The sequence below is a fragment of the Lepisosteus oculatus genome, chromosome 3 (genome assembly GCF_040954835.1).
Source record: "Lepisosteus oculatus isolate fLepOcu1 chromosome 3, fLepOcu1.hap2, whole genome shotgun sequence".
Taxonomy (NCBI): Eukaryota; Metazoa; Chordata; class Actinopteri; order Semionotiformes; family Lepisosteidae; genus Lepisosteus; species Lepisosteus oculatus.
The window spans coordinates 54,691,912-54,717,191 of record NC_090698.1 but is presented as its reverse complement, the minus strand read 5'-3'; the positions used below and the strand labels follow the sequence as shown (position 1 = coordinate 54,717,191).

At 35.8% G+C, this 25,280-nt stretch overlaps 1 protein-coding gene across 2 annotated transcripts in view; it reads left to right on the top strand.

Moving 5' to 3' along the window:
• The window catches only part of ythdc2 (YTH domain containing 2), a 35,304-nt gene extending 11,926 nt beyond the window's left edge, over positions 1 to 23,378 (top strand). For both annotated transcript variants that reach the window (XM_015366843.2, XM_015366835.2), the window contains exons 14-31: positions 414 to 592; positions 971 to 1,067; positions 1,625 to 1,712; positions 1,805 to 1,885; positions 1,976 to 2,058; positions 2,289 to 2,394; positions 3,412 to 3,531; positions 3,612 to 3,884; positions 4,781 to 4,907; positions 6,126 to 6,331; positions 8,788 to 8,983; positions 9,536 to 9,639; positions 11,735 to 12,024; positions 14,928 to 15,099; positions 16,073 to 16,276; positions 18,650 to 18,832; positions 19,708 to 19,797; positions 22,680 to 23,378. In XM_015366843.2, the coding sequence (XP_015222329.2) occupies positions 414 to 592; positions 971 to 1,067; positions 1,625 to 1,712; positions 1,805 to 1,885; positions 1,976 to 2,058; positions 2,289 to 2,394; positions 3,412 to 3,531; positions 3,612 to 3,884; positions 4,781 to 4,907; positions 6,126 to 6,331; positions 8,788 to 8,983; positions 9,536 to 9,639; positions 11,735 to 12,024; positions 14,928 to 15,099; positions 16,073 to 16,276; positions 18,650 to 18,832; positions 19,708 to 19,797; positions 22,680 to 22,685 (2,605 nt within the window). In that variant the 3' untranslated portion in view covers positions 22,686 to 23,378. The remainder of the gene's footprint in view (positions 1 to 413; positions 593 to 970; positions 1,068 to 1,624; positions 1,713 to 1,804; positions 1,886 to 1,975; positions 2,059 to 2,288; positions 2,395 to 3,411; positions 3,532 to 3,611; positions 3,885 to 4,780; positions 4,908 to 6,125; positions 6,332 to 8,787; positions 8,984 to 9,535; positions 9,640 to 11,734; positions 12,025 to 14,927; positions 15,100 to 16,072; positions 16,277 to 18,649; positions 18,833 to 19,707; positions 19,798 to 22,679) is intronic.
• The last annotated feature ends 1,902 nt before the right edge of the window (positions 23,379 to 25,280 follow it).

The following is a 25,280-nucleotide window of genomic DNA, read 5'->3' as shown; positions in this document are numbered from 1 at the left end:
TAATATCAGCAGAAAACATGAGAAGTTAAAGAAATGGGAAATTAACATTTCAGCCATCCTTGTGCAAATTATGTTATGCCATTAATGTTTTAATATTAAGAACCCAGAGCCTGCCACGTTGTCTAAAGTCCAGTCATTAATATAGTCACAGAGAAAGAAAAACACATTGCGATTAAAAAAGATCTCCATGAAAAAAAGTCAAGCACAAAAAAAGTGATAAGATGTGGACACTATTGCGTGTTTGGCTTCCATTTCCTAGAACTTTGCTTTATTTGTTCTCTGTTCTGTTTTATAAGAATATGACCACAGCAAAGCAAGATTAAGCACATCATACCTTCATTAAGAAAGGAAATTTGGTCTCTTCAAGATACAAGTAGTAATTCTATAACTTGTCTCTGGTTTTGTGTGTACAGCTCCTCATTAGAAGCTGTGAAGCTGGATGAGAGCTCGCTTGTACACACAGAATGTGGTGTGCTGAGCACTGAGGAACAGGAGCTCCTGAAGAGTTACCATCACAGCTTTGATGATGAGAAGGTGGACCTGGACCTCATCATGCACCTCCTATACAATATCTGTCAGACCTCTGACGACGGTAGGGCCCTCAGCTGGTGTTTTCTTCAAGGTTGTAATTTAATCAATAGGACTGTTTTAATGCAGCTTAACTGCATTAAAGATTTGTCCATTGTTTTTTACCTTTCAAAGAAAATTCCTTTGTATTATTGTCTTGGTGGCACAAGTAATATGAAGACATTTATGCAGAACTAATTTTGCTATTGATATTATTAAAAGCTGTGAAAAGTATTGTTTAACATATACAATATAATAAAAGTTTTTGCAATTTAATCCATACAGGTGTTCTATAGTACAGGGAGGGATAGATTACATTGATTTTATTCACGAAATTGTTTTATAAATGCACTGTAAATCAGTCATTTGGTATTTATTGTTATATTATTTTATTTCTGTTTAGGTGCAATTTTAATTTTTCTACCAGGATATGATGAAATTGTAGGGCTTCGGGATCGCATCCTTTATGATGATAAAAGATTTGCAGACCATTCTCAGAGGTAAAGAATTGGTATGATGACTTCCATCCATCCATTTTCTAGTCACTTCATCCAGTACAGGATCACGAGGGAGCTGGAGCCTATCCCAGCCAGCAATGGGCACAAGGCAGGATACACCCTGGATTGAACGCCAGTCCACTGCATGGCACACACAGACACTGACACGCACACATTCACACCAAGGCCAACTGTCCCATAAGCCAATTAACCTACCAGTCATATACAGTACATGACTCTTGAACTGTAGTGCTTCTTGATACACGGTCTTATTTTCCTGGAAATGTGGAGCAACAGTGTTTTGTATGCCTTGTTATTTCAATTCCATACCCACATAACCAGAGAAAGATGCACATCTTCTCCATTAACTATGTGATTTTAGGTATATACCTGTACATGAGGTGAAGATAGATAAAATGTGTTGTAGCCATCTATACAAATGCTGAAGTTTTAGTTTTCTCAAAACAAAAAAGAATTGTTTGCTACAATATTAAATCAAAACTATTTGATGAAGTGTTATATGGATTGGTCTATAATTTATTTCTGCTGTTTTCTGACAGGTATCAAGTGTTCACTCTTCATTCAAATATGAATACCTCTGACCAAAAGAGAGTACTTAAAAACCCACCTCCAGGCATCCGTAAAATAGTAAGTACACAGTGTGACAGAATAGAAAAAAAAACCCTTATTAAGTTTCTTTTTAGTGATTTTGGCTCTTTTGTTTTTGTTCTAAACGACAGATTCTCTCAACCAATATTGCAGAAACCAGCATTACGGTGAATGATGTGGTCTTTGTTATTGATTCTGGCAAAGTCAAAGAGGTAATTTTTTATCTGCTTCAGTCGGAAGTCTTGTGTTCTGTTTTTCCACTGGAGTGCATGACATTTTTCTACATCCTGTTTGTGTTACAGAAGTCTTTTGATGCCCTCAACCATGTGACAATGTTAAAGATGGTGTGGATATCAAAGGCGAGTGCAATCCAGAGGAGAGGAAGGTATGCTGGTAGTACATTGATGCTTGGTGTTGTCCCTAATTATGAATTAAAACGTTTTTCTGGAGATATGTCAGGACAGTTCAAATGTGTCTTAGAAACATTCTATACAGCCATCACTTTTCTCTTTTTTATTATTTAAAAAAGCACTGTTTTGGATGGCTTCTGGTCCATTCACAGGATTTAAAAGGGGTGCTCGATAATTGGATTAACCTGCTTTCTTTGTTCCTCAGAGCGGGACGCTGTAGGCCAGGCATCTGCTTTCATCTGTTCAGCAGATTGAGGTTTGAAAACATGCTGGACTTCCAGGTTCCTGAGCTCCTCAGGATGCCACTGCAGGTACTCTTGTGAACAACTTAATTTCAGGTTTTGTTTCCTTTGTCAGTTGAAGTCTCAGTGCTGAGGGGACAGTACACGTTGAAAATTAGGCATATGAGAAGCTAGAGATAAGGATTGTTTGGGAAACAAATATTACTGCACTGTTAAAAAATGTCCAGTAAGAAACATGTTTCTAGGCAAACTATACTGTTCCTGGTGTTTTGAGTTTAATATGCTTTTAATTCTGTGAGTTCTCCTACATAGAATTGCACATAAAGCATTTTTAAAAATAAAATAATTATTATAATCTTGCTATGCTGTAGTATGAAGCCAACCAATCATTCGATATTGCATTATTTATGTCGCTGAGTGCAGATGTAATCAATGTTGGCCAAAACAGGCAAAATGGTTGTAAGATGAACAAAAATCACAATATCCCCATTTGATCTGTGGTGAGCAGTTTGGAGAAGAACACATGGAAGTTATTTACACCCCATGGAGTTCCTGCTTTGCTTCAACAGGCACCGTGATTTTTGGATACATATAAAGAGTTTTTCAGTAAACTTCAGGAGGTGAAGGAATACCATTTAAGACCATAGCAGTCCAGTCTTTAATTGAAGTCAAAGGCTTTACCCATATGCTTTTCATTCCGTACTAAAGGGTAAAGGTGTAGAAACCAAAAGGGCTAAACAAAAACAAAACTGTTCAACTGCAAAGCATCCTAAATTAATATGTAACCAAAAACATGGATATCTGAAAATATTGTAATCTGTTAAAATTTAGTAAAAGATGTACTGCTCAGTAGAAACTTGTGCATTACGTTTCCACCAGTAAATTTTGCATTTTCATATAGTGTCTTTAGTGTTAAGACATATTGAACTGCTTTTCTATAGCAAGTAATTGTAATCTGATGAGATATAAGATCTGTATATCTTCATTATATAAACTGTAGGAATTAATAGTTTAGATTCCTGTGTACTTTTGCAGTTATTTTGCATAGTACTTACATTCTTACTTTTCTTTATTTCCATTCTAAAGGAATTGTGTTTACACACCAAACTGCTGGCTCCAATTGCGTGTCCTGTTGCTGAGTTTCTTGCTAAAGCGCCAGAACCACCACCTACACTGATCGTTAGAAATGCAGTACAGATGCTCAAGGTAATTTTCAGTTTCATAGTTTAGCCAAGTGACCTTACTCAGTATTTCGGATATCAAAAGAAAATGTCTTCTCTGTTCAGACAATAGATGCCATGGACCCCTGGGAAGACTTAACAGAACTGGGGTACCACTTAGCTGACCTGCCAGTGGAACCTCACCTTGGGAAGATGGTGCTTTGTGCTGTGGTGCTGAGATGCCTTGATCCTATCCTCACTATAGCCTGCACTCTGGCCTATAGAGATCCATTTGTTCTGCCTGTACAGGCAGCCCAGAAGAGGGCAGCAATGCTGTGTAGAAAACGGTTCACTGCAGGGACTTTCAGTGACCACATGGCTTTTCTAAGAGCTTTTCAGGTAAGCCACTAATAATATGCTTGCTATTATAGCTAATAAAAGGTTGTTTTTAAAATAAATAGTTTTTTCCCTTAAGTAGAGAGGTTTTAGGATTGAGTATTTGTTTAATTTTTCATTATAGCTCTTTGCCTTGAGGATAAAGCTAACGTAAAATATTTTCGCTATGTTGAGTACGTTTCAGATGCATTTTGAATTGTCTCTCTTATTGCTTATTGCAATTGCAATTGAATTGTTCTATTGATCTGTTCTCTGAAATACCCTTTAAAAATAGTACAGATGGAGTGTCATTTGGGAAGTTGACCTAATATGCAAGAGTTTGCAATCTGAGGAACACAAAGCCATTACTAATTAACAACATCATAAATTAAGCAGTCCATCCGGCAGTGTACAGCCAAAAGCACTTAGCAGTATCCTTTCTTGGGTAATTGCAAACAGGAATCCAGGACCAGTGCTATTTGAGAAAGAGTGGAAACATTTTAGCTTACTTTGAAACCATACAAAGTGTGGTGATACATGATTTTAACTTATAGATATGTGCATAATTGTTTGGCACTAAATGTGACTCAAGACCAAATGCTAGGGAAAATAGACAAAACTACAGCATGCATGTTTCAAGGCTTGAGCTGAATGAACAGCCAAAGGCGCAGCAGTGCTGTGAGAGAACCTGTACAGTTTGGCAGGCCTTTTTGGCATTGCAAATGGCGGGCCTTTCTATATATTGTGTGATGCTCGTGTTTTTGTTCAAGTTTTGTGTGTTTTTTTATGATGTGGACGGCACTTTATTTAATGCTCTTTGAAAAAGGTTTAAGATCAACTGTTGTAGAATTGAAAATGATGGGACGTTTAAAAATGTGAAAAATGTATTCATATCCAATCCAATGTTTAATTTCAATTAGGCGTGGCAGAAGGCTCGTAGTGATGGCTGGGAGAGAGCGTTCTGTGAGAAGAACTTCTTGTCTCAGGCCACAATGGAAATGATCATCGGGATGAGGACACAGCTGCTTGGACAACTAAGAGCCATAGGTGAGTTGAAACACCACCTCTGGAAGTAAAATGATTTACTTTTATGGGGATCTACCTAGACGTGATTGCACAGATGAAAAAAACATTTGTTTTGTGGATTAATAATACCCTTTTTATACTGTAACCTGTGAACTGCACGAGGTTTGGCCAAGGCCAGGTGGTTTGGCTTTTTCCAGTGTCTAGTCAGAATCATGAAGATGAAGTTTCACTGAACAAATGTGCTGTTGTCACATTGGTGTAAATTGCTGTGACTGAGATATTCTCTTTTCTGAACCCGCTCGGATTAAGATTTTGTTTTGTTTCTTTGTAATGTGTCGTGAAGTCATTATTGAGCGTAAGTGTTATGTAAAGGAACAGCATCTTCACTGCCTTGGAGTTTATTTCAATAAACCAGAAATATGGTAAAAAAAACAATTATCTTCTGTCTTCTATGCCCTGTCTTCCTGCATCCCATGTAGTGTTTCTTTCTTTTTCTGTTTCTTTCTGTTTCACTTCTTGTGAAGTGAGTAGCCCTAACTTTGGGTTCTTCAACTTGAACCAGATTTAGGCAGAAACATCCTGGTTCGTTTCAGGTTGTTTCCAGATTGGTAAATCTGGAAATGGAAATGAATTCATATGTACTTTTAACCTGGTTTTAGATTTATACACTGATCTTGCTGCCAATTTCAAATTGTAAATAAGGTTCAATTCCAGCTTTTCACTGGTGGCTTATTCCAGTATTCAATACTGGAATTAGGCTGGCAATAGTTTTTGCACAAACTTTTATATTCTTGTATATGGATGCAGTTTTTTATGCTTTGTGAAGTACTGAAGGAAATTATTCTGCAATTAATAAAAAATAAATAAAGTCTTTGTTTTATTGTGTGTACATTTTTACCATATAATGTTATAGATGTTAGTTTGGCATGGACTTCTTTCAAGTTCTTGAAAGGAATTGTTTGGATGAATTGATTTTAGCTCTTAAAACTTAAGTTTCACATGAGCAATTTATTGCATTAAACTTAGATTTAGAACCCAATATTTTTAAAAGTTTTTAGTGAACCCCTTCTCAGAAAATTGACTTTTTCTATGGTTCCCTTCTTGTTCTGTGAAAGTAGTTGATGTTTTTTTTTTACTGTTCAGGACTTATTATTTGTTATTGTATTATTGTTTTTATGTTTTGAAACAAAATACTTTGTTAAAAACCAATTACTTACTGTCTTGCTACTGGTGTTGTAGGTTTTGTTCGGGCAAGAGGGGGGGGTGACATCCGTGACGTGAACCTGAATTCGGAGAACTGGGCTGTGGTGAAAGCAGCCCTAGTGGCCGGCATGTATCCTAACCTCATCCATGTGGACAAGGAGAATGCAATGCTAATGGGCTCAAAAGAGAAGAAAGTGAGATTCCACCCTAACTCGGTGCTGAGCCAACCACTGAATAATAAGGTAAGGAATGTGTTTACAGTGTTTTTTTATTGGCCCTCAAGGTGGAGCTGTTCAATAACAAATGATTACAACAAACATAAAACGTGTTCTAACAGAGTTGAAATAATATGAGAAATAAGTCCTAATAGTGTGAGGAATATTGGGAACATATCTAGTTAATGTACATCAGGCTGATTTTTGTCATGAATAAAACAGTCAATAAGTCAAATTAATTCATCACATTTTATATAAAACATTTTTATATCATTTATATCACAGCCTCTGCAGAAACATGCAGACCATTCAACAAAGGAGGAGATTTACAACCCTCATTAACATCTCTGAAAACCTGCAAGTGTCTGTAAAGTTGCAGGGGTCACTTTGCTGGAATCTGTGAGAATCCTGGCAAATGAATCTTGTCCCTCACAAAGAGAATTATGTTTCTTATGAATGAATGTTTAAAAACTATGCAGTACATTCAATTAACCATATTTTTATAGATAAATGAAGAGACACATTACAGTTGTAATGGGATACATACTAATGTTTGAAGTGATGTCTTAGAATTAAAGCTTAAATCAATCAATTCAATCAAATCTAAAGAGCAAAAACTATATAGACCAAATTCAACTTTAAAACAATGTAACATTGCTAGAACACTTTGTTCAGAGGTTCTTTAATAATAGTTCTTTTATAAAATACCAGTAACATTTTTATGGCTGTGTTATGTTTTTTTACACAAACAAGTGTAAATAACAGTGGAACAATAACCAAAATCCAGTTTTATTTTAAGTACCATATTTACATTTTCTCACAGTAACATCAACTGTAGAAAACTCCTGAGCTACATTACCTTTATGTGAAGAATCTTTCTCCCCAATTTTGAGAGATACTGACACGTTTTTGCTTTTTAAAAAAAAGTTAATTCAATTCGTCTTGAGGTTTTCAGCTCTGTCTCGGTGTTCATTTAGGTAAATAATCAATTCATCTTTTGGTATCTCTACAACTATACTGATAGCCCAGCAGGTAAAAAAGAGATTAAAAAGAGTGTGATGAATTATACAACGTTGCGTGGGCAATGCAGGGCTGTGGCAGGCCCTTGTCTTTCTTAAGTCCTCATTGGACTTGGCAACAATTGCCAACAGCAATTGGCTGTTGCTGTTGTAATTCTGTATTATCTTTTGTGGATTTACAGTGTTGTCCATGTATCTTGTCCATTTTTGTGTTGCTACACCTGATACACCTGAAGAAATTTTACTTGTCTGTCACGTGTAGCTTAGGGTATATATCCTGACACTCGTCGTGTGGTAGTTATTCTTTGTCTAAGAATGGAATCTTGTCTGTGTGCTATAACACAACTTGGTTTATTGCAGTCCTGGTATTCTACCAAAATACTGGTAATGAATGCCCTGAAAAATTTGGCACTTTTGATGCATGTACTTTTTTCTTTTGTAAATATTCTTCCTTCCATTTGAGGACAAGTAAATAGTCACTGGTTTTGCACTGCATTTTTTAATCTCATATATTTTTAGGACTGTTGTGACCAGCCATGGACTTGCTGCCAGGCGATTAAGTCGCATGTGGTGTTAGTGGTGGGATTTGAACCCATGTGTGTACAAGCGAGGCATCTTTTCTGCTGTACCATATTCTTCGGCAGTAATGGTCAGCAGATCCAGATAAATTAAGTTCTTAAAAATTAAGTAACTCATCACAGGTGATCCAGCCCTTTACTGGTGCTGATTGAAGGAGAGGCACATACTATACCTCAACAAACACCCCTGCAAGCCTGCTAGAAGCAGTTGGCAGTATGGGTTGCTGTGTCTTTGAAAGCTGTGCCAGCTAATCTCACACTGCCCTCTGCGGCGCTCAGTCAGTTGCATACTGATGCTTGGGGAATCTCTGTCATAATCAGCTAGTGACATGACCCCGCCTCGAATCTATGATCATAGAGCTCAGCCTGAGCTCAGGTGTGTCTTCATTAGTTAAGCCACTTGAGAGGTTCTGTCTAGCATATTAAATGTTTTTTTTCAATACCATTCCCATCCCTTTTCATAACCCTCTTGGTGCTGAGCTAATAATGCACTGCACTCTGGGTATCCTGGCTACAGGGAGCTAGCTAACATGACCCAGGCTAAGCTCGATATGCGCTCAGAGCGAGCACCTTTAGCACTTGAGCCACCCGGGAGCTCCATTCAATATTTGTCTAAATAAAATTTGAAATAAAACATGATGCTCTGTCAAAACGTCACCTTGTTGTGCTGTTTTTCATTCCCAAGTCTAGAATTTGATTTCTGAAACTTATGAGTTGACATTGTTTAAGTACCTGAGCATCTTCCATTGAAAAGAGCTAGGTCTAGGCTGCACATTTTTTTAGTTCCACCTGAATGATTGTGGAATTTAAAAAAAACTGTTTTTCAAAGTACTGTGCTTTTCTGATTGTCTAAGTGTTGCATTGTGTATCATGCTTGAATTTTCAGATTCCACCAGCAAATGGTCAAGCTGCAGCTATTCAGTGTCTGCCCACCAGCTGGCTGTTATACGATGAAATGACCAGAGCTCACAGAATAGCTAGTATCAGGTGCTGTACTGTAGTGACATCGCCTACAGTTGCCATTTTTGGAGGATGTGCAAAGCTGCCGAGCACTGCTTTGCAGGAGCCATCAATGCAGAACGGTACAGTGCAGAATTTGTTTGTACTAGGACAAAATATTGCATTTTTCACAATCAGGGTTTGCACAATTTTAAATGCTTTAGAGCATGACAAAAGCTAATATGGTTCTCTTAACTCACAAATGACCCTCCAACCTCTCAGAAATATTTTTTATCCTGTAGTCTCTTAGAAATTCTGCTTTATATATATTTGCAGCTAATGATATCTGTCATTTCATAAAAATAGTTCTAAAATAGTATATGTTCAGTGTGAAGCTGCAAGGTACACAGTACAAGGAATGTTACTTTGTGCTTAACTGGTAGTGAAGACTTCTGCCTTAAAGCTGAGGCAGCTCTGGTGCTCTTCACTTTTATTTGTCTCTTCATCGAGTGATTGATGAAGAGAAACAAAGAATCACCTAAGAATATAATATTATATTTAAAAATACAGAAGCAATTTGTTTCTCCTTTAAATGCCTGCAACATAAAGTTTTAATTTTAGTTTTTATTTAATTTTGGCATATATGAATGCAATCTGTGTGTAATAACTAGGTGTTTTTCATTCTTTCTTGACAGCCGATGGCATTAATGAGAGCAGTGATAGTGAAACAGAAGACCAGTCGGTTAACATGGCCACTTTGAAGATTGATGAATGGATGAAGTTCAAATTGGAACATGAGGTGAAAATTAAAGTCAAGAATACAGTGCATCATCCCTCAGCTCCTTGTGTAGATTTCGTTCAGCTCGAAGAAGGAGTGAAATGTGTTCCTGACTGTAAGCTTCAGAAACACAGGGCATGTAATTAACTAGAATGCCTTTTTCTTGGCAGACAGTGCAAGATTTCTTAAATAGAAATCTCATCCCACAAAGGTTCTGCTTTAAGACAGATAATTTGGTCCGTCAGGTAATTTTTCCTAATTTTCTCTTCAAAATATCTTCTAATAAAAAAGGAACATCTCATCATGCAGTTGCATGATGCACATATTAATGTAAGCAGTTTGTTTACAAGAGGAAGCATTTTATTTTGACTGTAAAATTAATTATTTTTACCCTGGAAACTTAAGAACACATTTTCAAACAAAGATTTGAATCATAGCATATTATTGATATCCATTTCGAAGTTATTTATGTAATTAAATTTTACTACGCTACAGGTAATACATAATGGAAATAAACATTTTCATTTTAAAATTCTTACTTAAAACCACCACTGTTATTTATTGTAATTTTAAAATATTTATTTAAATTTACATATACCTGAAACTTTGGTCTTCTATTTGGTATAAATGCAGTAAGAACTATTTGGAGAATAATTTGCCAAATAAAAATTAACTACAGCTAACAATAACAAAAACAGAATTAATGTTTTGTTACTGTTTAAGAATCAACTATTATTACATAGCCACTTATCTCTGGCTAGGGTCGCAGTAACCTTGTAACCTATACCGATACTATGGAGTTCAAGACTGGACACCTTTTAAGACATTTAACATATCGCAGCCATATCACCCTGCAACTCACAACTGGCAACCCACTGAAACTCAGCAGGTGTGAGCCTGGTCAGTACCTGGATGGAAGACCTCCTGGGAAAAACTAAAGGTTGCTGCTGGAAGAGGTGTTAGTGGGGCCAGTGGGGGGCGCTCACCCTGCGGTCTATGTGGGTCTTAATGCCCCAGTATAGTGACGGGGACACTATACTGTAAAAGAGGCACGGTCCTTCAGATAAGACACAAAACCGAGGTCCTGACTCTGTGGTCATTAAGAATCCCAGGGCGTTTCTCGAAAAGAGTAGGGATGTAACTCCGGTGTCCTGGCCAAATTTCCCATTGGCCCTTACCAATCATGGCCTTCTTATAATTCCTATCTAAGAATCGGCTTCATTACTCTGTTCTCCTCCCCACCGATAGCTGATATGTGGCAAGCGGACTGGCGCACTATGGCTGCCGTCACATCATCCAGGTGGATGCTGCACATTGGTGCAGGTGGAGGGGAGTCCCCATTACCTGTAAAGTGCTTTAAGTAGAGTGTCCAGAAAAGCGCTATGTATACAATTATTATTATTAACATATGTATGAAAAAAAAATAATACAATGCAAAACATACAGTAGAGGAGTTACACAGAAATGCACTAAAACACATTGCAACACAATCAGGAAAATTACAAGAAATTAAACTTTGTGTGCCATCTGCCTGTGATATTTCTTGTGAGTCTAATAAATTTAGTAATTCATTCCTCACTGTCTTATACATTAAAATAGAACAGCCAAGCCTTACTGTAGGAAGTAGAACCAAAAATGACTAATAGTTTAGATTATGTAATTTTAGCAGTTGGAGCTAATTTTAAGCAGTTATGTGTTTATTTAATTGAAATAGAGTGTCTTACATTAGGTAACTAATATAATTGAGGATAGTCACTTTTCTTTTTACTTATATCAAACACCAATACATTTTTAATACTTTACATTTCAAAATGTTTGTACAGTATTCACACATAACTGATGCTGTGTGCCAGAGTTGGAGCTGTGAGATGGAGCAACAGATGGTTGTTGTGTGAGAACTAAAGACAGGCTTTATACTTCACACTAACAAAGTACTGTAAGTGGAATAGTTATTCACTGCTGCCACTTGAATACCTAACAAACATGGAAAACTTCAAATCGCTAGCTAAAGGAAGGAACCATAAAACATTTGAACGCTGTACTGCTTTCATGCGGGGTAATTTTTCCGTTTGATTTGGCATTAAGACCACGAGATGGGTGTCACCCTTTTCCGCAGACGGCCAGCCTCGTGTTCCAGCTGAGGCAGAAGTGGCACAGCCTGTTCCTGCGGCGAATCCGGACCCCCTCGAAGCCCTGTACTCAAGTGGACGAGCAGACGCTGCGGGCTCTGGTATCTGTACTCACGGCCGAGGAGCATCTCGCCGGCCTGCAGCAGCCCTCCGGGATTGGTCAGAGACCCCGGCCCATGTCTGAAGAGCCCCCTCAGCTGTCATCCTGGAGGACCGCCAACAGCTGCAGGAGCTGTCCTGACACAGAGCCTCCAGATGAAGCTTCACACGCTGAGGGGTGAATATATTCTAACATGTGGCAAGCACTAATGTGGTTTCCGCAGTTTAGAGCTGAACGATCTTGATAAGGAAATCCACTGTAATCCTGTGGGGAACTGGGGAGCAAATTTATGTAAACTCTTATCTCAAAGTTTCAGGTCAGATTTACGTCCTATAGCATTGTGTTACCTACCGAGACAGGGACATGAATGTTTTCAGGTCTGGCTTAAAAATGTCACCTTCCCTCTGAAAATGGAGCAAGCTAGCAGGGCAAATCCTGTCTTGCTGGCTTAAAAAAAGCATGGTACTAAAAGAGATGCCAAAACAGTGTTGTATTTACTGGAGAATCTATATATAGGTTATCAAATTAGTGCAGACCATTAGATGTTATTTTCACTCATTCTCTCGTAAAATTATGAAATGCAGAATTATTACCTTTGTCTTCAAGAAATACTCATTTTTACACTAAAGGACAGGGAGCTTTACTGTAAATGTTACTGTCAGTAATAGTATCACTAGTAAAGTTTTTAAGATGATTTTTTTTATATCAGTTACGGTATCTTACAAGTATGATAGCAAATAGACCGTATACTGCAACAATTTAGTCATTTCATAGAATCAACTATTCCATAGTATTTTATAATTGAGGAACACTATTTTATTTTTATAACCCAACAGATTATTTTAATTTTTTTGTATTCCCTTTGACTTTTTATGAGATTCTGAGTTTCATTGAAAGAAAGAGATCCAGTGCTGCTTTTTACCAGTGCAGAGAAAGACTCTAAACAAAGACCTATCTTGAATTTGTCTGATGTTTGGAACTCATTAGTAATTATATCTGTTAATCACTATTAGAAGACTGGGCACATCCCTAGGCACTCTTAGGTTTGCTTTGTATTGTTATGGGGGGATTGACCATGAAAGAGAATGTCAATATGGATGTTTAACATAGTTGATAAATGCTGTTAATTTCTACTTAAAGCCTTGGTCCTAAAATGTATTACAGTTTAAGAAAAGTCAAATAATTACTCTATTGATTTTGGGATTATGCATGCAAGAATGATGAGGGCACTCTCAGTAGTATATTTAGGCAAGTGAAAATAAAAGCTACATTCCATGTGAATTAATCCTGAATGATGTCTTACTGTTATATGGGTCAAGGACAGTGGCATCGTATCAGAATCCAGAGTAACCCGTAAAGTGGATATAATTACTTTCAAGCTGTTTGATGGATTTGAACCCAGCTTTTCATGGAATGATTGTTCATTGTTAGATATATTGCAGCTGGACATCAAAGATGAAAGATTGGCAAACTTTTTCCTCTCACACTTAAGTCAAGTAACTGCATTAATAGGGTCTTTTTCAGTGCTACTTTATCGGCGGATCAGTAACGTTTTACTCTTTCAGGGATTTATTACTTTGTCTTAAATGAACACATTAGACGGAACAACTAATCTTTAAATGTATTTCAGGGGCTTAAGGAATGAGACAAAAAAAAAACAGTCTTCCAGTCTAAGCGAATAAATGGGAAAACTCAATATGTCAAAAGACACAATAGGGAAAACTATGAGTATAATAATTTTTTTGTTCTCTTGCTTTATGGGGCACCTTGTGGTAAACCTGGCCTCAGTCCAAGTCAGTCCAGTCCAAGTACTTGTAGTGCTTACTTCTAGTGATCTGTGGCATTGGCAGATGTAACCTTGTGCACAAGCTCTGATGAACCAGCTGCCAGTCTATTAGTTCTGTCCCGCAGATCTGCCTTCTAGCACTTCGCTTGCAACCCCTTCTGTTTTTGACATATGAAAAAGAAAAAAACCTGAACTGTTCCCCTGCGAGCTCTAAACTTTATCATATTCAGAACCACCCCCCCCAAAAAAAAAAACTGACCTTTTCACTTTGAAAAATGTTTTTCCATTTAATATCACACAATAAAGGAACAAAATAATCAATAAAGTACAGCAATGTGAGAAAGTATTCCAGTTTTCAATACCTTTGAAAAAAACATTTTCTAATGATGGAAGTTACCATGTAACATCAGCATTATTAAGGATGATAAAAAATCATTAGGACTATTTTAAACTTTTAAGAGCTAATTAGAAATTCATAAGGACAGTAGTGGTATGTGATCAGTAAATTAACTGCCACAAAATAAGTTCCATTCTTATTGCATAAAACTAGTAAATCTTGTTAATACTAATACTTGTGCTAATACAGGTGTAATAGAATTGATAATACCGTGACTAGCACCATACATATGTTGTATAATTTTACAACTACAATCAATCATGTATTCATGTAATACAAAAGAGTAATGACAACTGTATTTTGATTAATATTAAGGGAGTATGAGCCAAAACATGTAGGAGGACTAAGGTGCTTTCTAACTTTTTTTTTGAAATTGTTTGATTAATGTATAGTATCTGTGGAACTACCAGTAAAGGCTTAGGACAATATTGAAATGATTTTTCTTAAGATGACATTGGATACCTCTTGTAACATTGAACATTAACATAAAATATGGGGGCCATGGCATAACAATCTTAGAATAATTCAAGATGAGATAAATGGGTCATTAGTTTATATACTGTAGTTTATACAGTATGTGTTATCATAAATCATGCTTATTTTTTTAAATTGAAAATAGAATTTTATGAAACTTGCATGTATTAAATACACAAAATTCAGATTTATTTGTTAAAGTATCCACATAAGGAGATTGTGCCTTTGTAGTGAAAGTACACGCACTGTATGTGTTACAGAGCTTGTTGCTTGATTATTCACTTGCGTTCTTCACATTGAGAACATTGTAAGATTTGCACAGGCAGAGCCCTGTGTTAGAATCTATAGGAGTGGCAGAAGGCTTTATTCACTACATTGGTGAAGTTGCTCCCACATTTTATCTGAAATCTGTCTTCACTGTAGGGCTCAGGGGATGTCTCCGGCACTTTACCAGCCAAAGGGATACAAGGAAAAGAGGGCTCCACATGTGAAACGCAACGCTGATGACAGGTCAGATCAGTCATCTGTGAAATCAACAGACAGCAACAGCTATCCCAGTCCCTGTGCCAGCCCTTCACCCCCCTCGTCAGGGAAGGTAAAGAACCTTTCAGCATTATGGTCCTTCTGTTTTTTCCTGCTGCCTTTGCTCAAGGTTGAGCAATTGTCTTTGAAACAGTTTTTGGAATGCCTCTTGATGGTTTTTATCTACAAATACAAACCATTGCTGTTCATTTTCTGTGAGGCCGGAGGGCGTTCAGCCACCTGGTTCTTTCTTTACATGGTTTGAAGAGAGAGGCTCAGTGTACAGTAGTTGGCATTCTTGAGTCAGTCATTAAACACTAAGATAAATGCAGTTCCTACCAATTTTGACACAAGTGCCCTTTTCAGGAAAATTGTCAAATGTTTTGGGATCTTCTGCAGTGCAGAAAGTTTTATTCAGGTGTCTCAGAACTGCCCTCTGTTATTTAATAGAGTGGTGATGTGGTGCTTCACATAAGTCACTCTTTTCTTTGAGAATTATGGAAAATGTTACAGAAAACACAAACAAACTGTTCCTGCAGTACGTTTACATACAGCGTATGTTTCTTGGACAAAACGTGGTGTCTATAAATACTCCAGTAATAATCTTCCTTGGGTAGGGAACCTATAGTTTACTTTGCATATGCTGCTATCTCACAAACTTAAGAAGGTTAATGTATTAATAGTATTTATATTCAGATTGAATGCAGAACATGGCGTGCCCTGTTAGGGGTTGGAGATTTATCCATTGGTATCAAATAAGCTACTTCAGTATCAGTTTTAAATGGGTTATATTTTCTTTAATCCACATATCCAGATATGTGAAATTTCACATTTTTTTATTTTTGAAATACTTTTGATACTTTTGAATACTTTTAACTTTTGAGTGAATTATTTTTGAATACTCATTCTTTGCTTTTTAGTATTCTGTACAACTATATTGCTAGGCTTAAACTAATACTATGAACTGAATCTTAACATTTCTGGTACATACAGTAGGTACTGACTGTTGAATATCAGTAAAATCTGCATCAACCTTTATTTTCTAGTGTTCCAAATCAGCCTCACCAAGGCCAAATACATTGGTGCGCTACTTTATCATGAAAAGCAGCAATCTCCGCAACATTGAGATCTCCCAGCAAAAAGGAATTTGGTCCACTACACCAAGTAATGAGTTGAAACTGAACCGTGCATTCCTGGAAAGCAGTAATGTTTTCCTAGTGTTTTCTGTGCAAGGATCTGGACACTTTCAGGTGGGTATTTTAAAGAACTTTTTTTTAGAGAATTAATTACATTTTTAAATTCATTTTAACGCTTGAAACAGTGTATAAATAATACAAATTGGATGAAGCCAATGGATTTTTAAAAATGATTTTCACTGCTAATTTAAGCGAAAAAAGTCTTCACCCGCATATTCGTTTTAAACGCACCTCAATGTAGTTTTCAGTTGTGTAATTTATATTATCTTGTTGATGTTACACGGGTATGAGTAGAAGGGAAATGTAATGTGAATTTAAAGCTTTTTTCACCATTCAAAAATATTTGCCCAGAACAGCCAATTGCTATTCAACTTGACTCACACAGAGCAGCAATTTTCTTTTTTCCTCGCACAGAAATCACACAGGATAGATAATACCACGGGCTTGCAGGGATTACCAGTTTAAGATGAGCTAAATTTTCCCAGCTGGTGGCACTTTGTGTATTGTACACTGTATGTGAACTCTCCACCACAGCAGGCAGACAGAATAGACTGGAATCAAACTGGCAGTCTTCAGGCTACAGGGATTGACTTTTTGTGTGTACATTAATGAAGTTATCAGTGTAGTGCATATTTTAATAATTTTAACAACAGTGCCACTTATGTTTCTAACTGTCTTTACACTTAGTCATCAGTGTGAACTCTGTTGGAATGATTCTAATCTCCAATATGATATCTCAGATACAAGATTTGTCAGATTGATCAGATTGAATCACAGGAAATGTCTTACATAAAATGGGAAATTATTTTCCAAATTAAAATTATTCAAGCAAGGAATCTTGTTTTTTGTTTATTTGCTGTAAGAAAGGATCCTTCTCTGCTCTGTTTCATTGTCAAATCGTAAATGAGACATATACGACAAATATATTTCTGATGTTTCCTCCACCCTTTACAACTTTGCTTGGATTTAACTTGACAAGTGAACGAATTATTGAAAAATAGTAACATTTGGCAGTGCTTTAGATTAAGACAAAGGAAATCATTCAGTCCAAATATTCTGTCATCCCAGCCACTGCCGATGGTCTAGATTGTTTATCTACAGTATATCAGGGTTTTCTGCCTCCTGCTCCATGCAATATACAGTATAAAGTAGTAACAAGCCCAATGGCACTTTATTCCTCCATAACAAGTTAGGTGTTGTATTAACACAGGACCTAAGCAAGTTAGCTACAGTCTCACACTATCAGAAGGTGCTGTGTGTTTCAAATTCACTTTACGGTTATTTTATTAAATGGCAGCAGAGCAAGGCTCATGCCAAATAGTTTTCTGCTTGTTATTACAGCTTGGGCAAAACAATGATTAAAAGAATATTCCTCTCCCAAATAAGTTGAATGTAAGTTGCTGCTTTTTTCCTTTTGCAGTGGAATCAATGCTATTGTTTGGGTGCTGCTGTTTGAACTGACTGCTCAGTTAGCTATAGTTAGCTATAGATCCTGTGGCTGAATGAAATTCATACGTTGCTTTCTTGTATGCATGAAAGTAACACAAGGAGACTTTCTCCACCTCCTAAAAGTGAATCACTATGAATCAGCTATTTGCTTTTCTTAAGTTGCAAGAGGGATTTAAAAACTTTTATTAAACAATCAACACACGCCGTCCCCTACGCATCATCTTGGAGTCACTATATGGGAAAACGTTTTGGCCTTTTTCACTTTAATCACAGAGTTATAACAAATCCAGAAGTACAACTTAAGAAAAAAAGTAAAAACATAATTTTAAAATGTATTTTTTAATCACTCAATTTGCTCTTCATTTCCAGCTTTAAGAGTCCTGTTTGTACTGTAGTATTGCTTCTTTGCTACTCTAATGTTTAATTTATCTTAAGCTACCCTTATTAGTCTGATGTTTTGCACATTATTAAATGTTTACAGACTCATGGTAAACAATGCATTGATGAGTTAGTATTACTAGGTTAGAGTCAGCCTAATTTTTTCTATGTATCTACGCATGCTTTATTAACATCCTATGGGACCTCAGTTTATATATTAACACTGATCAGAACCGTATCCAAAAAGCTAGCCCTAACCTAGCATTATCACTACTCTATTTATTGTAAGTTGATACATAATTTCCATTAATCTTTTTTATGCAGCTTAATCTAAAGGATGACCTAAGATTTAGCCAAATCCGTGTCTTTCACAAAAATATTTGCGGACCACTTTAATGCGTTCTGATTTCCTCATTAATAAGTATGTGCAATGGTATGTGTAGGAACTGGTATGCCTGAAGGGCTTTAGAGTATTTTTATGCATGTGAAAGCCTAACAGCTGCAGAAGATGCTCAGATGAATGGACTGGGATATTGAATTTGTATTGTGTTCAGTGTCATTGATGTAGTACTAAAAGATGAATGGTTTCTTGTGTTTCAGGGTTACGCTAGAATGACCACGGAAATAGGGCATGAAAGAAGTCAGGAGTGGGGCTCGACAAGTCTTGGGGGGATTTTCAAGGTTGAATGGGTCAGGAAAGAGAGCCTTCCTTTTCAGTATGCACAGCAATTGCTCAACCCCTGGAATGAAAATAAGAAAGTACAAATAAGCAGAGATGGACAGGTGAGTGCCTTTAAAATACAGCTACAGTGCGGTCCGTAAGTATTTGCACAGTGACACAATGTGTGCTGTTATGGCTTTGTACTCCAGCACATTGGATTTGAAATGAAACAATGACTATGTATGAGCTTAAAGTGCAGAATGTCAGCTTCGATTTGAGGGTATTTACGTCTATATTGGGTGAACCATATAGGAATCACAGCCCTTTTTATACATAGTCCTCCCATTTTAGGGGACCAAAAGTAATTGGACACATTAATTAATAATTGCTTACACGTATGTTGCGCTTTTAACATAATCTTAAATAAAATTTGGCATGTTTGCAATTGATGACTGCCTGGCTGCCAAAGGCTAATGATCAAATTGTAATAGTAGTAATGTTTATGATGCATTTGAACAGTAAATCATTGTATCACATAATACTTATTTTTACGTTTTTTTGAATGTGTCTTTTTTTCTAAAGAAGTATGCACTCTTCTAGAAAATGATATTGAAGGACTTATTTCCTTATATTAAAATATTAAGTCCCATAATTAAAAACTGTATTTTAAAAAGAAAACTTAATGTAATACATAAGTCAGTGTATTACATGTAAATATACTCTATAAGTGGTGTATCCTGACAATATTTTTAAATAATTCTTTAAATTTAGAAAAGATTCTTGCCTTTTATCACGTTAAAGAATCAGTACCAAATACTGCTCAACTCCTCTCAGCACTACAACCCATAGATTCAAAAGAGTTAAAAAGGTTAAAACTATGAAGTGATGTTATAATAGTGAATATTAATTGTCAAGTTACAATTAGAAAGTAGAGAAAGAGTATGTACACAGTCCTTCCTTGTGTTTTTAATAATACCTCTGCTTCTTTGCTGAGCAGGAGATTGAGCCTCAAGTTGGTGGTCAGCTGGTACAGCTGTGGGATCGGATCTCTGGGACAGTGAAGCAGTCGCATGGTGCATCTGGAGTGGTACGTGCTTATTTTACACACAGCAAGGATGCTAAAGTCACTTTATAAATAGAAGGGTGTCCTTGCAAATCTCAGTGGAAAGAGCCTAGCAGCTGTAGTAGAGCTTTGCCACATGAAATCATCTTGCTGTGTTATTACAGCTGCTGGAAGGGGTGGCTGGTGAAGGATATTGACCTTCTTAATTTGGTATTTGTTAGTAACCACAGTTTCTAATAACAAATAAGATATTCCTTTCCCTGATATATGCTCGTTGTGCTGCTTTTTTCTCTTCCTAAATTTAAAACAGCAGCTGAGGTTTGTGAGGATGTAGTAGAGTCCATCATGTAGCAGAGTGTGCTCTCAACTATTCAAAGAACAGCTATCTTGCAGAGAAGAAGAAACCCTTATCTTTGGCTGTCTGGCCACCATATAATTATTTGATATATATAAAGAAGCAGTGGGTACTGTTGTTTGATTTAGCCTTCAATATAGCAGTTCAACTTTGTTTACATGATATATTGTAAACATTTAAAAAATATAAAGTAATGTTCAAATATCATTTAAAAAATGTGGTAATTGCAAAACCTTATCGGTTTGCAATCTGTACCAATTTTATTGATTAGGAAGTTGACTAAATTATGTGGCATTGATACTAGCAGCATTTAGTTAACTGAGGGGAAAAATAATTTTCTCGCAAAACACAACACAAGCAAACCACTGTTCTGTTGAGAAAGGGGCAATTTGCTGTAAAAAACATAGGAAACTACTTTTAAAAATTGCCCTTGACAGTGATTTCTGAGCTCATATAAACAAAACACTTATTTGCTTCTTGTCTTTTACTTCAGTGTTTTTTAATCCTGGAGTACCTCTGTGCCAGCTGATTTTTGTACCAGCTGGGCCCTTAATCTCCAGTGCTAATTACTGCCAGTAATTGATCTACTTGCTTGTTTTGACTTTTTTTCTACACTCCAGCCTTGGTTTAAAAGAAATTCTCTAATACAGTGGTTCTCAGCTGTGGTCCTGGGTATCCCCTGTGTCTGCTGGATTTTCTCCAGCCAAGTTCTTAATCACAGGCTAATTTATTTTAATTTTCTATTTGGGGCATTTTTAAAATTTGCTGTACACAGTAATGGAACTGAATGAGTTTCGTAATTGGTATGAACTTTGTGCTAATTGGTAAGTTTCAAGACTGTCCCCATTCGGGTGTGTGAGCTGAAACATAAGCAGATTTACTCAAGTACTACAGAAGGAAAAAAATAAAAAACCTAAAGGCTCAGGAAGTTGTCTGATACAGTTTTACTCCCACCTGTGTCAGTTCATCAATATATTATCAATAAAAGGGTATCTGCAGTCCCAATTTCTCAGACTTGTTATTAAATATCGGTAACAATAAATTAATTGATGTTCTAGAAAAATTATACACATTTCAAATTAAGCACAAAAACACGTCACCAGAAGTTTTGTTGCCTTGTTTTGCATTGCACAATATGGTACTGCACATACCTTGAAATTCTGTCTGTTTTGTGATGTAAATTGGAGGTTTTGCTAGTTACCATGTTCATTTTACTTTTATTGTGGTTTGAAATGCACTTATCAGTGCTGATTCTTTCCAACCCTGAAATATAAAAATAGTGTTACAGTTCACCTTTAAGAGCTGTTAAGTCAGAAATAAAAGAACAAATTGTTAATAATCAAATTTAGGAGAAACTGCATGCCTTTCTGTGTACTGATGTTATAACTTGATGATATAACTATTTTTGATCTAAAGGACTGAAAAAAGTTAACCAGGAAGCAGATCAGTTACAGGCACCGTTTATCACTGTTGTTTTAAGGGCCCATCTGGAAAAAAAAAAACAGCACAAAGGGGTACTCCAGGACCAGGATTTAGAGCCACTATTTTATTTAATTGTTACATAGACAAAATTGGATATTTATCATTTGCTTTTGTTTATTTGTGGCTGTAGGGCTGAGAAAAAAGTTGGTGAACTTCATATATTATCTGCAAAGGAACAAGTAATAGGTTTATTCCATGCTGAAAAAAAGAAGAAAGAAAACACAACGTTCAGCTGTGGAGCCTTCTTCAGCCCTCTTCACACCTGAAGAAGGCCCCACGGCCAAAACATTGTGTTTTTTTCTTCTTTTTTTCAGCATGGAATAAACCTATTACTTGTTCCTTTGCAGCCTACACATGCTGACGTAGCTACCCACCTGAACTACTACAGCCTTCGTATATTATCTTATAGTTTCAATTAAAAATGTAATTAGAACTTTATGAAGGTCTTAATAAAATATAACCTGATTAAATATATAAATAAAAGCCATAAGATAGATCTGAATGATATAATTAACAAAATGATCCAAATAATAAATATCCTAATTGTTTTAAGTTAACAAGGGGTTCACCTTTTATTTCACAGTGAATCCGAATTTTCCTTTTTTTTTCTTTGTCATACGCCATTGCATCTCTAAATAAATTGTTCAGTTAAGGTTATCTTAAGAAATTAAAATTCTCATATTACAGTAAATTTAGGGGTTCACAACCTTTTTCATCTGCATTGTATATACATTAACTTTGAAAGTCCCACAACTTCCTTGTTTATTATGTGTTGTTATTTTTTGTTGTTAATCAATCAAGATGTGCTTATTAAAAACAATAACTTAAAACTGAGGCATTACTCTTACATCTTTTACAGCAGTGGGGCATCGAAGAGTTTAGACATCTAAAGGACTTAAATAAAAAACATAGCCTTTTCACTTAAAAAATACATTTTTAGCCATAGTTGAACTATTAATTTGTGCAATTCAATGTTAGTCCTGAGTGGATTTAAAAAAATATTTTGTAGTTCTTTGGAAAAGTGACTGCCCTTTAAAAGTATTTAACTGTACTTTTTTTCCCTTTCTAGCCTTAATGACTGACCTTATTTCCGACTATCTCTATGAAGATGTTACTTCCTAAATGCTGGACTATGTAGCAATCTATGCCAACTAAGAGCTGTGTTTGAATGAAGATTGTTACTTGTATTTTTTGCTGTTTTCTATGCATTCAAAATATACAGTAAGAATATTTGTAAAGATTGCTCTGATATTTTAACACTAATATACAGTAGGTAAGTAGTATTAAAGGAAATAGTACTTAGTTTAATGTGTGTTTCATTGCACTGAATCACTTCCCTAAAGATTAAAGCAACATCCTCCAAATGGAAGCAAAGCTGACCCATTAATGCTGATTACATATTCCATTTTTTTCTGAAATGTCAAACTGTCAAACTGTTCAGGTTAATGTTTTTCATTTATGTAACTTGTGTTCAGGTACATTTTCCTTTTAGGTACAATTATGTTCATGTTTAAGAATTTCATGGTCTTTAATTTAAATGCCACACAATACATTGTGGAAAGTTTTGATGTTAAGTCATGTTTATAATTTGTACAATTTTAATTAATGTTATATAACACTGAAAAATTACCTAGGTTGGATCCTTGAAACTATTACCCTGATATGAAGTGCACTTGGGAAGGACTATGTGAACAAGTGTTTCTATCTGAAGCCATCAAAGGCTTCCCTTGTTAAGGACACAAACCTTTAATAAAACATTTAATAATGACATCTTCAGTGAGAACTCATAGTGGTGAACCGAGTTACTGCATCAGCCTGATTAGGACCAAATTATTGCTTAACTGTCATTTATACATGCTAGATAGAAGTCAATTGAGTCTTCACTTTCATTTTTTCATGTAAACTGAAAGTGGCTTACAGTATCTTTGTCAGAAATACTGTAAGTACAGTACTACAGTACAAAGTCCATTCAGAGCTGAGCATCCCAGTCTGTTCTGCGTCTGTTCTTCTAGTCCACATCTGTCTTGCTCTAATGAAAGGGGTGGCGAGTGTGCTTCTGTCCACCAGTCTATAGGAATTTTGTTGCCTGGTGAAATTTTTGTTTTAATTTTGTGTTTAATTCGGTTTTGCAAAGGTAAACTGGGACGTTAAATTTTGTGGGTTCCAGCTGTTTTATAATAACTCTTCCATTGCACTATATGTATATTTGCAGTTACTGCAGAAAAACTGTTTAATACAATCGCAACTTTAAAAGTATTCCGTGATGCAAACATGTTGGTGACCTGATAAGTTTACATTACATTTACATTATGTTTATGGTTACATTATTTACTATGTTCTTAGTGTTGTAATTAAATAAATATTTGGATGTATACATGTTTATTCTTGTGTTTCTTGATGTAGAGATATAGTTAAATAGCAATTTGGTATGAAATAACTCCAGATAAGAAGTTTAAGCTAAAAATAATGTTAATATGCTACTAATGTCATGTTGGTCCTAAGACTAGAAGATTCCAGTGCATGAATACAAAAGATTGTTGAACAGGAAGGTAAGGTGCACTGATAAGTAATTGACACAAACTTCATCACGGTACATTTTCAGTTCTTGGTTCTATTTAATTTTATTAATGAATAGGTGTACAAACCAAAAGACTCAACACAACCAAATCTGATGCATAAAATGAATTATATTTTGTACAGCTATATTCTTATGTATTTTCAATATTAGTAAAAACAGCTTGACATCGTTCATGTAATTTATGTAAGTGATCAATAATTAGATATTTAACAAAGGATTTAGTATGTAGTAAATATTGTAAAGGTACTTTAATGGTTTGGTCTTAAAGTGGAACCCAAAGGATAAAGCCATAATAGGCCATATATAATATAAGGCCTGAAAAAAAAACACTGCATAACGTAATAATGTTCTGTGTTCTACAATAATGATTTTAGGTTTAGTAAATGGTGAAGGAGTTTAGTTCAGTGTTTGAGTTTGAATCTTTTTAATGAGGACTTAATAAATTCTTTTTTCTGTGTCTCAAGATCGTCATTATGACATGCTGTGTAAGTTTCTTCAAATTTCTTTTCAGAAGAAAAGAGAATTGGCTTTTTGGATAGTTCTGCTTTTCTTTGAAGCTAAATTGCATTTGGAACATGAGTGAAATGGAAATGCCTTTGATGCAGTACGTACTGTAAAAATATGAGAATGCATCATAAAATTTCTGAGAGAATGATTAATTGGGAAAACTGAATCTCCATTGTAATGTAAATGTATTTTTTATTTCGTTTTTTTTCTTGAAGTCGAAAGTCTTCAAAAATGTGTCATGATTTCCTCAGGATAGATGAATAATGAATAGGCAATCAGTAACCAGTATTTGCTGACTACAAACACTTGTCTTAACAAAACTATAACAAGTGTGAACTTGTTTTTCCTTTCCTTCTTTTTTTGTATATGTCATCAAGTATGGGAATAGGGTGAATCCTAGAAGGACCTCAAGTATTCTTGATAAATATATTGCTATCCAGTACTAAATACTGATGTCAGACGGCAATTATTGTGACATGGCGGCACAGAAAAAGCTCGATGCTACCAAGATGTGTTGCACAGACTATCAGCCCACCTGGACCAAATTAACTATGGTATTCCCATGAAACAATCTTTGAAATGAAC